This window comes from Barbatula barbatula (assembly GCF_947034865.1).
Source record: "Barbatula barbatula genome assembly, chromosome: 1".
Classification (NCBI taxonomy): Eukaryota; Metazoa; Chordata; class Actinopteri; order Cypriniformes; family Nemacheilidae; genus Barbatula; species Barbatula barbatula.
Genome location: NC_136766.1, coordinates 34337396 through 34355145, shown reverse-complemented (window position 1 = coordinate 34355145; position 17750 = coordinate 34337396). Strand labels below are relative to the sequence as shown.

Genomic DNA, 17750 nt, shown 5'->3' with positions numbered 1-17750 from the left:
CTTCTCTGTAAACATACCGTGATCCACGTGGGCAAGAATACACAGATTCCTGATGCGTGACGTGTTCTTCTGTAGGGCAATGATCTTCTCCAAACTCGTGTGTCCCATTTTAAATCTCTAACACAAAACCATCTTTATATCAAAACAGAGTGTGCGCATTGATCCTTTAAATGAACTTCATTGATGTGTCATGACAGGTCATCACATTGACAACCAAAACATGAACTAGTTTATCATTCAAAAGTTCATATATATACATACATACATATGCTTGTATTTAAAATGCTATCAATGTCTCTTTTATTGGAATATTCCACGTCTTCACGTCCTCACAAACGCACATTTAGATCACTGACGGCTAACAAGCTAACTTGAACATCCTCAAATATTTCTCGCAAACAAACGAAACGTTGTTTACGTATGACGCACGCAATCTCATAGCTAACAAACGACCCGCTTATTGATTAAACGTCGATATCACAACTATAAAACATGACAACAGACACTCACGTGTTCCTCCCGGGTCCCGGAAGCGTGCTCGTACGGCGTCGTCGTACGTAACGCGTCACGCGGCGTCTTCACCGAGACGCTTCGATCGTTGCCGGGGAAACAGGACGCTCATAGAAAACGAGAGCAGAACCGAAGAAACGCGGTTTTTGACGGCGGTAAACCGAGAGACATGACTCGACTGTGTGTCTGTGAGATGTGCAGCTGTGGGTGAGATGGTATTTTGTGTTTTAATGTCGTTACGAACGCGTATTGTGAAGCATTTGAGTTGACATGGTAGAATTGGGAAACGCGACATGAAACTTAATCACGTGGCTTCGTTTGAATTATTCAATAATATCAAAAATCGTCTTAAGACATTGAATAATCTATAAACTTTGATGCAATCTATTTTTAAACTTTTTCTGAAAGGCGCACTTATGTTGACATTTAATTTCCTTCGTTTGATTTATATTTTTTAATAAATCTTGTTTTGCATCGCACGATTGGAAACGCAACAACATCTGTGTGTGAGTTTCTACTTAAGGCTCTTTATGGGACAAATTTGCACCCAAAGGGAGCAAAACCTCATTTCGGGGACTGAAAACTCAAAATGTAGTTTTTTTAATGTGGGAAAAAATGTAAACAAATATATTTATAAAAACAGAAGTGTATGGAATGTCCCCGTTACATGTGAGGTTGTATGTGTCTATCATTTTTCTAAATGCATTCTCTTATATAATGAAGCATAAAACCTTCGGGGTAAATCAATAAATAGAAATATTAAAAGGACACATTTCGTTTCACTTTAAATCGAATGATGTCCAGTAGCTTATAGGGGTTCGAGAATAGTCATAGATAATATAGTTAGATAGATGATATATATACCTCCGTATAGTTATATTTACATTTATATTTAGTCATTAACAGAGGCTTTTATCCAAAGCGACTTACAAAGAGTTCAGCGAGCAATAAGCGATATGTCATAAGAGAGCAATAGTTCAATAGGTGCTAATACAAAGTTACTAATATATATCGTTCCATATAGTTATATATGATATATAGTTCCCATATAGTTATATATGATATGTATAGCTCCATATAGTTCAACAAATGTTGGCTTTAGAAACAAAGTTGTGTAGTTGTTGCCCTGGACAACATAAACATGTGAGGGTGTTGCAGGTACTGATAAGTGTTTGTTGAAGGATCTCAATGAGAGTTATGGCTTCTTAAGCACATCCATTGTTTCCAAATAATTGTCCCCTTCACTATTTTAGCCGTCATCGCTGCACGCATCAGACCACGGCACTGTACAGTAAAGGAGGTCAGAGTCACGTGGTGACGGAGTATTCGGAGAAATATCCCGCTTATAAAGGTCACACCCGTTCCAAAAGCCTCAAGCCGCAACAGGAGTACAAAGCTCACCAGAACAGCATGGAGGGGACCACCACCTTCAGGTACAGACACACAAGACTCATTACACACCTGCTGGGGTTTGTTCAAACTAGTATCTGAACATTGTGGGGCGGTTTCCCCGGCCTTGGTTAAATTGGGATATTTAAGCGGTTTTAAAAAACATTACTGATGTGCATCTCGAGAGAAAACAATGGCAATGATCTTTTTTAAGATATGTAAGTGTAACCTTTGACATTTAAGACTAGTCACAAGCGCTGTCTGGGAAATCGCCCATTATGTCCTTTAGCGAGCTTTGGATGATCATATACTGTGCGCAACTGCTGGAAACGTTTTCATTAAGTCCCACCTTTATGTATCACAAATGACACAACTTTTAGATTAATTGTTAACATTTCCTAATGACTAAAGTTTTGTGCAATAGTGTAAGATGAAATGTAAAGCTCTTCTCAATGTCTTTTTTAGATCTGACTATGTCCCGTATAAGGTCATGCGCCGTCCTGAGAAACCGCAGGCGGAGTACAAGCCTAAACCTGGACAGATTGATTTAGGAACCACCTATAAAGAAGACTTCAATCAGCATGATGTGCAGCCATTCGTTCCCTCGCGGCCAAAAGAGAGAGTACATATTATAAATGCAAAGCTGGACACTGTACCCACCTACAAAGGTAATGACATTATGTCAGGTAGGACAAGTGATATTTACTGATCCTGTAGCTTCACAAAACATCGCGTTGCTCAGGAGCAAATTACCCTCCTCCATCCCCAACTCCACTTCACATTTACAATCGGGACTTGACTTCTGTTATTCCTTTTCATTTTAATGTGTTACACTTAAATGTCTTTAAGAACTAATGACATCTGCTTGTTCCGTTTACCCTTAGGGGGGGTATCACTGCGCTCCCTGCTCTTATTCACGGATGGGCAGGGAGTTTTGCTCAGGCAAAACCATACTGCCAATCTAAACTGTACGCTATTGTCAATCATTTTTGATGGTAGTGAACCTGACAGAACTTTACTTTAGTATGTTATACTTAACAATGAACTTGAAGTATACTTATTCTTGTAAGGGCAGTTACACCCCAGCGAACAGGAAACGTTCTCAGAACTTTGGCGGAACCATAATGTTCTCTAAAAGTTTTCCCAAAGTTATCAAAAACATTCTTGCTGTAACATTGAAAGAGCATTTGATCAACATTACAGTACATGCAGTCATTGCTTGAAGTGATACTTTATCTCTTTAATGTTGTAAAAACGTTGGTACAAAAATATTATTCTTACACAGTTAGTGGAGATTTTAATATATATTGCTTAATTGCATATTATAATTATTACATATTTGGCTAGCCGGGATACTGTTAGTTTGTTAAAGTTGTTATGAACCAACATTATAAAATGCTAATCATTCCAAGTATTTCTCTTCTACCTCGTACGGTAAATGACTTCTTTTAACGACATAAACATTTTATATCGTGTTTCTCAGAGGATTTTCGTCAGTGGGAAATCAGCCGCAGGGAATTAACCAAGCCTGATATGACGTATCATCCACCCACTTCAAAATTTGGAAATTCCACAACATTCCAGGATGATTTTGTCCAAAAGGGTCTTGCGCCACGAGAGAGCTACAAGCCTCCAAACTTCGCCAAGCTCTCCAGTGCTCCCTTTGAAAACATGACCAGCAGCAAGCTTTCATACGTACCACACCCTGTGGAGGCCCGTTACGTAAAACCGCCAGAAGACTACAAACCCAGTAACGAACCGTTCCAAGATCTCACCACACACCGCAAAGACTACCAAGGTCTGCCGGGTCAACTTCCCAGAAGCTGCAAACCCGAAGAGCTCAAGGTGGCCTCCAACATGCCCTTCCAGAGCAACACAGAATTCCGAGAGCGTTTTCAGCAGTGGCCCGTCTCCCTCCCCGAAGTCCATAAGTCCATGGAGTACACGAGTCCCACGGCGCACATGGACATGACCACCACCTCGCATACCGATTACATCAAGCACCAAGTCCAACCCTTCGTATCCGCCAAACCCTTCTTGCTCCCAAAGAAGTCTTCCCGGCCCTTTCAGGGAAACACCACGATGAGGGATGACTTCCAACCGTGGGTGTCGCAACGTCAAATCCCGATCCGGAAGCAAGTGGAAATGCGCCGGTCCAGCGGGAAAATGGAAGATCTTACTACCTTCAAGGCCCATTACATCCCTCACCATACCCAGCCAAGCCACAGTTTCAAGCCCCATAATGCACCGCTGCGGTCCGACGCTCCGCTCGACTACGACACCATGTATAGCACCGAGTTCACACCCAAGAAGATCAGCATGTGCCCGGCCAGCTTCGAGTCTCCGCCTGGGTTTGTTTTCGATAATTGCGACGATCAAGGCCACCGGTTCTTTCGCAAGTTGACGTCTGCTGCCGTGACGGAGACTCCTAAGGAAATGGCCTTGATAGCTTGAGAAAGTCATCGCGTTGTGCTTATATAAAGATGACTTGGCATACAAGACGATCTCTCAGATTTGTTCTTATCCTGCGGGATATCTTAATGAATTAAGACAAGGGAATGGGTGAATGAAACCCATCTGTCTTTCATAAATTAGGAATTAAGTTTCAGCTTGCGTAGGTCTACTATTTACAACGTATACAATATTTAGCATATATTATGTGAGGTACAGAACTGAGTAACTGAAATCTGATTCTGTCTGACACATGTGCTAATAAAATCAAACATATTCATAACTGCGATTAGTAACGTTCGCCTCTCTATCGCCATCTGTGTCTGAAACGTAAAATTGCAGGTTTCTTTGCGCACTTTTATCAACATGGGTTCTTGTAAACTTCTTATAAATCATTCTGCCGCTGTGAATCGGGGCAAGATTTTTCTTTATTGTTAACCATAAAAAGTTACGAATTATATCTTTAATTATGAAAACATTGCATAATGTCGTGTGCATTCTTATTCACAACATCAAATGAAATGATAAAAACAAATGAATATAATGAAAAAATATATAAACTGATTGATAAGCCGTATTTATTGTATTTGTCCACATATAATGTTTCTGATATATTGATATGAATAGTAGCAAACTGGCGATGCAATGTAGCAATGCTTCCTCCACGCACCAATAAAAATGCAATCGAATATTTATTCACGAATAAATTCTGTGAGTGGTTTATGTTCCTATTACAACTTTTCTTCATGTCATTCAAATCCATGCATTAAAACGCCAGTAGGAAACCATACAATAAGAGATGTGGGTACATTTTGCTGTTTTCGATCATAAATATGGATTATAAAGACAAAAATCACCATTTTCCTCACTTAATGTACAATATTGCACTTGAAAACACAATTATTTACATGACGTATTTACAATAAAGCGCGTATAACACAAAACGTACATCTAAAGACTTCTGTGGAACATCAACAGGTCTTCCGTCATACAGGTAAAAACATAATAAAACATCACTATGTGATATTAAGGAAGGGGCTTCTGATAAAATAACAGATCATGGCGAAATGTCAAGTTTATTTTAAACCTCCGTCCCGGTCCAACAGGATTCGTCTTCTCAAATCCACAACAAAACGTCATGTCTCATAAAATAACATACATGGAATATCGGTTTTGGGCCAGATAAATCATAGGCGAGTCTTTGGACATCCAGTGAGCATCCAGTGGTCCAGAATACACTCATCTGCCACTGGTAGACATCATTTATTTCAAAGCACTTCAAGTGTCTGGGGTTTTGCATGATGTCCATGATGGTTTTCTGTATGACTGAAGACAATGTGTCTGGGCCAGGTGCAGTTCTTCTGATGGTCACTAGGTGGTGCTGGAGTCCTGTGAGCAAGTCTGACAGCAGCGTTGTCGATACAGATCCACCTGGCAAAGCCGGAGACGATCCACCACTGGACAGTAATGTGTTCTGTCCTGACACTCACCTAGAACGATAAAAGAAACGAATGTGAAAAACGTATACAGACAACATCAGGTTAACAAATCTGTCATCATTTATTCACACTCATGTTATTTAAAACCTGTACATGACTCTCTCTTCTGTGAATCACGAAAGAAGATATTTTGAAGAATGTCTCATAGCGGTTTTGCATCCATACGATGGAAGTAAATGTAAAACTGACAATGTCCACATTATGGCTCAGCTTCACATATCTTACTATATCATTTCATGAGGGAAATATCACGACTAGCTGTTAAATCCAGCCACTCTCTCGAAACAATAACTCATTCATTGGCATCCTTTTATAAATATTTCTGAGACTCAAAATGACATAGCATCAATAATAAAGAGCAACGTACACAAAGCAGATGTTTGGCCAATATTGTTCAGCGATATTAATGCAGTTGCCAGATGGGATTCCCGAAATGAACCATAGCTGAGAAAGCATGAGAACAGCAGAGGGATCTCTCAGGAGTTTGTGATAACTTGTAAAAAAACGGACGCACAGCAGGTCTTAAGAGTGTCGAAGCGGGCCAATTCATTTTGCTCTCAGGTCGGTAATATTTTCCCTAATAAAACACGAGTACTGAAAGAGGCTGACAAAAAAGAGGACTTAAGTCACGCCTTATAACGTTGAAATGTCAACGCATTAGATATCAATAAATATCAGAGCGTGTCGTCTGCAAACAAACTGATAACAGATCATCAGTCAGAACTTTTTGATCACTGGGAAAAAGATGATATAAAGGCCAAAGACTCACTGCCACAGGAAGTGATGTTGCAGTGTTGCCAGGTAACGGGTCGCGGCTGCCAGGTGCAGTGCTGGTCTGGGAGAGTTTTCCTTTTCTGCCGATGGACGCATTCCACTCGACGCGACTGGAAGCCGCTGCCGCACGCCGCCGTGCATGTTCTCCACGGCAGGACCTTCCAGTGCACGTCACACGCCTCGGACGAACAGTTCCTTATGGACGGAGGCCTGAGAGGGGTTTAGAATGAAGGTAATTATGAAAAATGAGTCAATGAAAAGAAATGTGTTCATTCAGATATGCACGCAAAAGCGTTTAAAGTATAGATCCCGCACCTTTCTTTTGCGTCACATGTTTTGGATGTAGAGTTGGTGAAATGGTGACAGGATACCGTCCTGCTCTGTGTGGCCACTGCTGGTCCCAAACAACGACCTGTGCACTGTTAAACACATCAGTATGCGATTTACTATCTTGACAACACACTGGATGGAGATTCTTTAAGGGGTGATCAGGTAAAAAAAATACATTTTCGATTGCGATAGTACGACAGATGAGATTTAAAGTAAAGAATTTCACCCGAAAATGTTGTGGGTCACTATCGACTCCATTGTTTTTTCCGTATTATGATGGTCAATAGTGCCCCAGAACCGTTTGGTTACAAACATTGTTCCTTATAAATTTCTTTGTGTTCAACAGAACAGGTCTGGAACCACTTCATGATGAATTTCATTTTTACTATCACTATCACTTTAAGTTAAAATACATGTAAATAAAATACAGCTGAGTAACAAATGTATCAGATTTTATTGTAAATGAAATAACATTTCATCAAACTTTGATAAAACATGTGAGATTTTTTAGGGAAGGTTATGCACTCCCTGAACCGTCGCTTAATCCAATTCCTGTACATTATGCAAGTTATTTTTTGACAGACATTGATCTTCATGCTGTTAGCGTGTTGATGTTTTTCGCTTTAATATTTCAAAACGACAGCCAGAATATAAATATGTTTGTGATAAACACGATAATGTACATAAGTGGTGACATTTTTTTATGTAACATTTTCGTTGACCTTGGAAAAAAAAATGTATACCTGGAAAGCTGTACTTTTGATGCACAAAGTTTTTTTATAACTTTTATATATTTAATATATTTACACCCATGACAATGCAGATTCTGTTGTAATAGTGATTTTGTTCCATTATTAGATAATGACTGTATATAATGTATATAATATAAGTAAGGGATAATGTACAGGCAGCTGGTGGTCATCGCAGAAATGAGCCCCGAGAGTGTGATCAGGACCTGATGCTTGTACATTATCCCACTTATTACATGAGAAAAAACCTGGACATGAAATGTGAATTTGAAATATTTGATTAGCTTATTTTGACTAAATGCAGACCTTCTGTGAGGAAAAGCTGTTTACTTTTTAAGGTAAGAAACGACGTTCACACGTCACGAAAAAGCCCTTTGGTTTAATCATTTGTAAATGTAATATCATATTTATATTTAATTTGTGCATTTCTTTCGCTGCATATAGGAAACGTCGTACGTTATTAGTTTTGAGCGCTTGTCATCTGGGAATAGCGGACTTGCAAATGTTGCAACTGGCCAATCAGAATCAAGCATTCCAACGATAACAATTATACAGGAATTGCTAAATATATTTTCAAGGCTGTCCTGAATATAAAACGCTCTATCAGATCATTACGCTACGTTAAAGAGTGTTTTTCTGAACAGACCTTGCCCCAGGAGCCGGTGATCCACTCCACGCAGGCTTGCGAGATGCACTCCTCCCGGTCCTCAGGCCGAGGGGTCCCGTCACACGCGGTGCTGGGCAGGACCTTCACGCTCCCAGACGCCTCCAGCTGCTGACAGGAGACCCGCCTCTCTCTGAAGCCCCGCCCACAGGAACTTGAGCATCTGGACCACACTGTGGACACCCAGCTGACACAGAAAAGAGTTTTTTCAGTGCTTTGAAACTATGAATGTAGTCTTATCTTATTTATGATTATTATTAAATGCCATCCATCTAATCCCATCGGTCGACAGAACAGTAAAGGTCTAGCATCAATTAGATGTCAAAGAGTTCTTCTGAAGTTCTCGAGGTGTACGAGCCGAGTGTGCGACGCTGTGATCAACACACACACACACATTTTCAAGAGTCTGTCTAATTGGTGATCCAAACAGCTGGATATATTTGGGCTTTGAAAAGCACAGCTTGTATCCTTGTCACCGGGGACGGCGGAGCCTCGGCAGGGCGTTCGGGGTTGTGTTCAGCGAAAGAGGCAGTAACAAAGACAAGCTTTGTGCAGGGATCTCCTGTTGATGGCTCCGAGCTGACGCTAAGCGCTTTCACAGAGCCGTATGATTCATGGGCCAAGCCCGGCCGCATGGCAATAATCAGATGATGTTTTTGGCATAACCGTACATATAGAAGTCACAGAGCGTTCGGGTGCGCTATCTGTCCTGTGTGAAAGCCTCATTCAATGGGTTCATGCTATAAAACATGGACTGTGATAATGAGGCGAGAACAGTCTACGCGAAATTTGACGTTGTATGAATAATATTTAGTAAGACAACATGAAAAATGTACATTTATCTTCTAAATGCGAAAGCAATCTCACGGACATTCGTAGCTATGTTACAAGGTGGCTTTTTTGAATGAATTTGCTAAGTAGTGTAATTCGTGCGAAAGTACTTTTGGAGTGGGGCTTTGGTATTGTTTTAGTTTTACACTTTAAAAAAACAACATTCTACGGACTTGTACTGTTTTTTTTAAACAGAATTTTTAAATACAGCATAATGTCCAACACCTGTAATTTTACAAAATTGTACTGTTTCATTAGCAGATTTTTCACGTATATTGAAGCAATTTTTTTTTAGAAAGGACTGCAAAGATACAGGAAAAAAAAATAGAAAACCATGTAATTTTTCCGGGGAAAAAAAGAGTCATTTTCGTTTTTTACGGGATTGTTTTTACAGTGTACTAATTGTAAAATTGACATTGTATGAACGTTTTACGAATAAGCCAACTCGTCAAATAATGTTTCTGGAAAGATCAGGTTGTACATCTGCAAATTTGTAAAATATGCAATAGAAATAATTTCAAATTGAATAAAATTTTAATTTGACAGTCGATGTTTTATCGCTCACAGGTTGGAAAAAATGACAACAACATAACTTCACTAAAACCTTATTGTTAGTTGTGGTGTGAACATTTGTAATAATTGTTGTTTCTTCTTCAATGTGATTTGCACAAAATGTAATAGCAATAATAGGTATTAATAACTTAATATTCACCCTTCAGAAAATGGCTAGTCATGCTAATATTAGGACTTTTCAACAATTAATCCCGATTAATCGCATCCAGAATGAAAGTTTGTGTTTACATAACACAATAAAACATAATAATGTCTGTGCCCGATGCATATTCACATTTTATTTATCAATGCATACAGGTCCACCTACATATATACTGCATTTTTAGGAAACACCTGCACTTATATGAATAATTATATTACATTTAAATTTGAAACATTAATTGAGTTAACATTTCTCTTAAATATACACATGTATGTACAGTACGCGTTTATAAACACAAATACAAAATGAATATGCACAGTGCACAGACATATATTATTTAAACTTTTATTCTGGATTAATCATTCAACAGCCCTGACTAATGTATACTATTAAACCCTGTTGGATTCTGGACTTGCCAATTCATTGACAGAAAGACGATGTGAGTCTCTGATAGCTGTTCCTCGCGGGCCCCATTGGGCTCATCCGGTCAGATTCATGCGCTTCGCTGATGGTCTTTTCGGTTTTGGAGGAGACTGATGTGAGAAAGCGAATGATAAATGAGCTGTTTGATGGGATGAGACACTCTGGCTGTGAATCAGAAGTCCGGAGTGCTGCTCGCAGTCAAAAGGGGTTCTGCTCACTTTTTACCGAAGCCTATAGAAGGTTCCCTCATCACACGGTCATTTATCAAAGAGAGAACGACTGTCGCCCACTTCTGAATCTTCTGAACCAGTTAGTAGGCCAGTTTTTCATGAGACGGAGGTAGAGGGCGATGACGTGAAGCTCACCTGGGAGGGCAGTCCTGACGGTTACACGGCCGCGGTTGGCTGATCCGTTTGGGAAGGTGATGGCAGACTGAAGGGGGCGTCTCCTGGCCGTCTGATGTCACACATCGTACCTTCCTCACCTGAGCCCCTCGGTTACCACAGGAAGCACTGCATGTGCTCCAGCTGCCCAGACGCCACTCAATACCTACAGCCAGACAAAAACGACAAACAAAATAAACCTGTAGCTGTCGGATACAGTCTGTGCATTTCTTGTGCAGATAGTATAACGATAATAGAGATTATCTGCAGATAAATAACTATGAATTTCTTAAATATATACAGAATGGCCCTGTTGATTTTGATGAATAATGAACATAATTGAACCATTTTCTACAGTATACTGTACATGAATGACATGACGTGTGATAAGTTATGAGAACATATGACTTCATAAAGATACCAAAGTGATCCTTAAAACAATTCCAAGCATTATCTGCCAATTAATTCAATGAAAAAGTTAATTTCCAACCAGGGTTGCCAAGTGTGTGGTTTTCCCGTTGAGTTGGATACTTTCATACGGTGGAGGCAGGTTGTTTTTTTTCGGCATGTTGAAGACTTTAAAGTTATTTTTGAAGTTATTAAATGTCGTTATGATTACTGTTGATCGACTTTTGATATTTTGGGATAGTTTTGATTGGCTATTCGTCTGGCAACCCTGTTTCCGGCTCTGATTCCGATTCGATGTTGTGTTTACATTATACAACAATGTTGTAAATCAATGTCCTCATATCAGGGAAAGTGTCTGATTCAGAACGAGAGTTTATAGAGATTATTTATATGCCCTTAAAGGTTTCTTTTAAAATTCCTGGCTTTGGAAGACAGAGCTTTAAATGAGACGGGGTCGAGATCTCCAAGCAGTTGCTTTTCCGTCCAATTCATTTATTGCCATTGTTGGAGTGTGCGGGCTTCATTTTGTAAATGTGTAAATGTAGGAAGCTAGCAGATATGAATAGCATGTTGCTAAGCTAACAACGTAAATCCTTTTTTGTTCAAGTATAAAAATCTACAGCAAACACAAATATTTCTGAATCGACTGCAATTTACAATTTGACAGCACTTATACACAAAGTGGTGTATGTTATTTTAACTTTTGGACGATTGACAAGAATATAATGTTAAGCTTAAAGATAATGTTGATTCATCTCTATCAATAAATATCTGTTTTGAATCCTCTATATTGTGTTGAAGTCTTTGATTATTTATTTAATTACATCAGAATCTAAATAAAATATCTGATTGTGATGTACACGGCGTGTGTTGGTAGTTAGTCATTATACTGTGCTTTATACTGTACATATTTAAATAGAGAATTACTCCAATTATGCATTAAAATTTAATCTTTAATGCACAGATTAATCCATGTCAGGGATGATAATTGTTTAAATAAAATAAAAAAAGATTTCAAAAACGTGACTGTTTTGTCGTAAGGACGTGCTCATCACGTCCCAGAAATGTCATTTGGTACGTCACTGCGACAAATCTGGTACGTACGTTTCAGGTATGTAATCACCACGTCCAAGCAACGAATATGTGAATCACAAAGTTACGTCGCTGGAACGTCATTTGGTACTTCACGGCAACGAATATGGTCCGGTCCAGGTTCGTCGTCACACTGTAACTGTGTTATCTCCTCCGACAGAGAAGCAAAAACATAACGAGATCTTAATCCTGTGTCAGCCACCGTAGTGCTTCGAAAGGCGGGAGGGGTGGAGTGAGACGTTGGTGGCCATTCGCAACCTCACCGCTAGATGCCGCTCAATTTCCTACATTGTCTCTTTAAGTAATACATTTATAATCTTTTTAACCAAGTTTGTCGCAATGCATTATGGAATCGTTTTTTCACAATGTATAACTAACTCCTCCTATTAAGCCTCTCTGTTTTATTTTAACAGAGTAAGATTATTAACTTAACATTTTTCTCTGCGCTCCTCTTTTTGTTCTTACTTTCATTCTCAAATGATCACAATATTAAATATGATATATAACAGAAGTATACTCTGGTCAGAAAATCACGCTAACCTTGTGAAAGCACGTAGACCCAAGCTGTGAGACGCTGGTTGCCGGTTTGCGTTTGGCACTCGTAGCGTCCGTCAAATGTTCCTCCGAGCGTGTTCATCTCCAGAATTCGACCTGCCATCAGCATGCGGTAGCTCCCGCCTGGACTTTGCTTCAGGGTCTGGTTCTGATAGGACCATGTGATGGGCTTTTTGTGGCTAGGGACCACGGGACAACCTGGGGGGGTTAAAGATGAGATTTGGGAGAAAATGGTGTTGAGGTTTCCCAGTTTTGAGGAGCATGTATTCACTTAAGTGTGGAGAAACGTGCCAAAAACAGCAAGTTTCTTTTTAAATTTTTTGCGATGAATTAAAGTGTCCAAACATAGGGAGGCTCAGAGATGATGTATCTTTGTGTGCAAACCCCGAACCCCGGTTCCATCGCTCCAAAGTCTATGGGTTTATTTAAATGGATTTTTGACAATACATCATCGCTGAGCCATTGGGAGAGAAAAATGTTGTCAGACCTTGTTCCAGTAATCTTTTTTTAACATAATATATAAATAGAATAAATGATCTATTGAAATTGATTTTATCAATCAAGATTTTTTTACGCTGTAAAAAATGGAGCAAGATGGTTGGAGGGGCAACAAGTACCTGAGATGTCAACCAAAACATAAAAACAAGTTGTTTATAGTTTATAATCAAATGATTAATCGTGATTAATTGCATGCAGAATACAAGTTTGTGTTACCTGATATATCTGATATATATATATAAACTGTGTACTGTGCATAATAATTTTTAATTCATAAATAAAAACACATACTGTACATGCAAATATTTCAGAACAATATCAAATATAAAAATAATTTATATATGGTTTAAATTATAGGTAAATATAAATGAATACATGTAAATATTTTCTATCTATTTATACATGTATGTGTATATAAAAACAAATTGAATATGCACGGTACACAGACATATATTGTGTAAACACAAACTATTTTATTATAGATGCGATTAATCGCGATTAATTGTTTGACAGCCCTAGTTGTTTCTGATGAAAGCAGATTTTCACGAAAGACAGTAAAGACCTTCCTTCAGAATAATGAAAAAAGAAGAGAAAAAGTGCCAAACCTATCCTTAAAATATCTCCAGGTTTGACGGTGATGCTGGTGCCGATCAGCGATGCCATCAGAACTCTCTTTCTGTTCATCTCCTTTAAACTCTGATGCTCGGATTCATCCGCAGATCCTTCTGGCATCCAGAGGTAAACAAGCTTTATCATCACATATTTTACCATTCAACCTAATCTCGATAAACTTGAGATATATATCTAGGTCTTATCCATTGATTGTTGAGTGATCACTATTATTTATCTCATTTTTCCATCACTTGAAAGATTTTCCTGCCTTTAACTGTGGCGAGACAAAAAATGACCTCAAAGATTGAAAACATCGAGGAAACCTGAGAAGCTCTATCATGTTTTGATAAAGCAAAGAAAACGAAACGCTTCCAACTTCTGTTTCTGTTCTCTCACACTTACAAGTTCGGCCTATGTACGATCTCCAGGGACAGACGCCCTGAATGAAGACAGACGTATTTCTTTCTTTGTTACACAGATGGATTTTACCACCCCTGTAGGACTTAAAAAGTCAGTCTTTAATGGTCTCACAGGTTATTCCTCAATGAAAACGCGGCAAACGATGCCAATATCAATACGCAGATCTCCCGCTGAGTTCGCTGAATTTGTCGAAAACCATGCCAACCCACAACGTGTGGTTCAGTTAGCGCTAAAGCGCTGTCACGAGAGGATTTCCCTGTCACCCGGCAAACAGTGGACTGACATACGGGCACCCGGAGAAACGCTACTCACCCGCCACACGTAGCAGGCTGGACGCCACCGACTTTCCAATATCGTTGGCAGCCACGCAGGAGTACATGCCGGAGTCTTGAAGCGTGACGTTCCTCAGGAGTAAAGAGCCGTTCAGGAGAGGACTAGCGCCGGTGCTCAGCGGACCCTCCTTACGATGCCAGCTCACTGTTGGCTGAGGGACACCTGTTTGAAATGACAAGCAAAGTAACACTTTATCCATCCATTCACGCTCAATTTAAAGGGAGATGCTAATCGATGGTTTCAACAAATAGGGTGCACTTAAGTAGCATGTTCCCTTTTATGACAGAATTAGAGAGAAATACCAGCTCTTGGTATACAGTTCTTTAAAACAAGTATACTTGAAGCTCGGTTAATGTAGCCTACTTCAAGTACATTTTATTTATTAAGTATACTATCACAGTTCCAGTAGTATGCTTGAAAGTGTACTATTTCAATACTGACAAAATTTACTACCACTTTTATTAAATAAAGTGGGTGAATTTAGAGTACAAAACTACATTACCATCTTTTGCTACACTTTTAAAGCAACTACTGTACTTATGAAATGAAGCTATATAAAGCTCATTTGCCTTAACATTTAAAGGGCCAGCGTGTACTTTTTTGGAGTAATCATAATATAAATATAATACAAAATAATATACATAATTATGTGTTCAGAGGTGTATAAAGACCTAACATAATGAAGCCTTATGTTTTTATTATCTTTGAATTAGCTTTTTCTATCTGCATACGCCGCGGGTCTCCTTACATGGAAGTCGCCATGATGTTTCTACAGTAGCCCTAAACGGACAAACTGCGTTTCGTAAACAAGATATCTCTTTCGTCAAAGTAAAGACATCTAGTAAAGTCCTGTGTCAGCCACCGTAGTGCTTTGAAAGCACCTCATACTAAACGTTTGACTGGGTAATTAAAACATTTCTTTTTAGCATGACCCCTTTCTAAAAATATGTTTTTGCTAAAAAGGGGATAAATAAAAATGTATAAAATAAATACATGACAAAACTATTTTTATTGTTAAGTATTTCAGAGCGTAATCTGTACAGCAACCTACATCTCAAAGCTCGGGCTGATTCAGGAGCAGCTATTCCAAAACCAATACCAATTTAAACACTTATAGCTTTTGACAAATCGGCAATGTCCAGTATTTCGGGGCGACTTCAATCGTACCCATCAAAGACTCAAATGTCAATATCAAATCTCACGCAGAACCGTTCAAAACCAGTGAAAACATTGATTCAAAGAGCAGATCAGTATAAAGCCTGTAGCTTCAAGATACTTGTACAAATGGGCATAATGAATGCAGATTGCCTCGCTCCAGCCGCTTCCCCCGGGACGCCCCGGCCAAAATAATGAGCAGCACATGGATTGGAGTCTGAGTTTTACGGATCTGCCGAGTGGAGACATTAGTTCAGACGCACGGCCTGTAGACGGAGTGCTGATGAATAGACACGCTCTTAGGAATGGAAATTAACTTTCGCAAACCTCGAGAGGGGTGTGTGTACATCAAGTGCACACGTGGGCATATTTTGGTTTCTGTGAAGTGTCGAGCATGCCTCCAAAGAAGGATGTTTATAAGTATATAATATAAGTATATTATTTCGCACAAACAAACATGCTGTTTACAAGATGAATAACATATATATATATATGTTATGTGATAAACTGAATTACACTTGCTATCCGATGACTCTGAGTTTTCGGATCAGATGCTTGTGTGCATCTGTTGATGTCTCCCAACAGGACGTCTATCCACACCGTCAATTTAACAACTAAATTACGGTATCTCTTTACATCTCTACCCATATTGCTTTGCAGCATGCCTGCCTATTTCATCTGTCTAGCGCAGCCGACCGGACACGTTATTCAGATTCCGTGTTAGACGACGATGAGAGAAAGAGAGAACAGCTGATATTTGCGGGCCGGGTCTTTGGTTAACAGACGGTGCATCGACTGAATCCCTGAGCAAACATCTCCGTATAATCTGCGGTGGGAGTGAAGAGAAACACAATGGGATTTGTGGTTTCATGCCTCTGAGAGGCTTTTATTTATTTTAAAATGCAAACATAAAGGAAGTCAAAGGGGGAAGAATTTTCAGGTTTGGTTATGAAGTTCATGGGACACAAAACACAGAAGTGGGCTGGAGTGAAATTAGGGTCGATACTGCCAGGACCAGCTATTACATATTTTCATTAAATTGTGTTTTTTAATCATATTTTACATTGTAACGGTTTTATTTTTTTTTAAATTAGCTGGTGGTTTATTTATATTGTTATGTGTATTTACTTTTATTTCGGTTAGATTTTTTATTTATTGCACACTGGTTGTTTTAAAGCACATCATTTGGCAACATTTTCTGTTTCTGATCATCTTTCAGATAATCGTAGATGCAAAAACAGAATAACTCTGTTTAAAAATCATGTTTTTATTGTGCATTGCAAATAATATAAAGTTGGGTTCACTCAGAAACATAATCCAGTGTCCAAAGTTTATTCCTTTTACTGTGTGTTCACACCGAGCGCGAATGAGGCGTCAATCGCGAGTGATTTACATGTTAAGTCAATGCAAAGACGCGATAGACGTCATCGCGAATGAGGCGGCGCGAATAGCGCGAATGACACGACAGCGCGAATGACGCGAATGACGCGAATGACGCGAAATGCGCGAATGAGGCGAATTGCGCGAGTTGAAAAATCTGAACTTTGGCGAAAATTCGCGCCGCGTTAACCAATCAGGAGCCTGCTCTAGTAGTGACGTAGCGAGCAGAGGCAGAAATAAAAAATGGAGGACAAGCTCATCTCAGTGTGTGGACACCCGGAGCTATATGATACGTGTTCATATTTTTATAAAAATAGGAATAAAAAGGATCTTGCTTGGAAGAAAGTGAGTGAGGAGGTCGGAGAATCTGGTAAATTGTAAAAACATTTTCGTGAAGCGAATTTCACTCGCGAATGACGCGAATAGCGCGAATGACGCGAATTTCACGCGCGAATGACGCGAATAACGCGAATGAAGCGAGTAAACACAAAATGTTCAAGCGTCAAACTACTCGCGAATAGCGCGTTTTTGACGCCTCATTCGCGCTCTATGTGAACACACAGTTAGAGGAATTAACAG

The 17750-nt window shown here is 39.3% G+C and overlaps 3 protein-coding genes across 5 annotated transcripts in view; 1 reads left to right on the top strand and 2 right to left on the bottom strand.

Moving 5' to 3' along the window:
* The window catches only part of efl1 (elongation factor like GTPase 1), a 54891-nt gene extending 54304 nt beyond the window's left edge, over positions 1-587 (bottom strand). Inside the window, exons 1-2 of one of the 2 annotated variants that reach the window (XM_079460284.1) lie at positions 511-587; positions 18-117 (exon numbers count right to left, since the gene is read on the bottom strand). In XM_079460284.1, coding sequence (XP_079316410.1) covers positions 18-108 — 91 coding nt within the window. In that variant the 5' untranslated portion in view covers positions 109-117; positions 511-587. Of the gene's footprint in view, positions 1-17; positions 118-265 lie in introns of both variants that reach the window. The other variant, XM_079460285.1, reaches the window with a different exon arrangement.
* saxo2 (stabilizer of axonemal microtubules 2) lies at positions 522-5051 on the top strand. The gene is made up of 4 exons (XM_079460309.1): positions 522-717; positions 1764-1943; positions 2365-2567; positions 3383-5051. Exons 1-4 carry the CDS (start codon positions 680-682, stop codon positions 4351-4353), a joined length of 1392 nt encoding a protein of 463 aa, XP_079316435.1. The 5' UTR covers positions 522-679; the 3' UTR covers positions 4354-5051.
* adamtsl3 (ADAMTS-like 3) overlaps positions 4762-17750 on the bottom strand; it is a 102450-nt gene continuing 89461 nt past the window's right edge. Inside the window, exons 24-31 of one of the 2 annotated variants that reach the window (XM_079460268.1) lie at positions 14616-14798; positions 13877-13993; positions 12759-12971; positions 10701-10884; positions 8349-8553; positions 6939-7042; positions 6619-6833; positions 4762-5840 (exon numbers count right to left, since the gene is read on the bottom strand). In XM_079460268.1, the coding sequence (XP_079316394.1) occupies positions 5722-5840; positions 6619-6833; positions 6939-7042; positions 8349-8553; positions 10701-10884; positions 12759-12971; positions 13877-13993; positions 14616-14798 (1340 nt within the window). In that variant the 3' untranslated portion in view covers positions 4762-5721. Of the gene's footprint in view, positions 5841-6618; positions 6834-6938; positions 7043-8348; positions 8554-10700; positions 10885-12758; positions 12972-13876; positions 13997-14615; positions 14799-17750 lie in introns of both variants that reach the window. The other variant, XM_079460267.1, reaches the window with a different exon arrangement.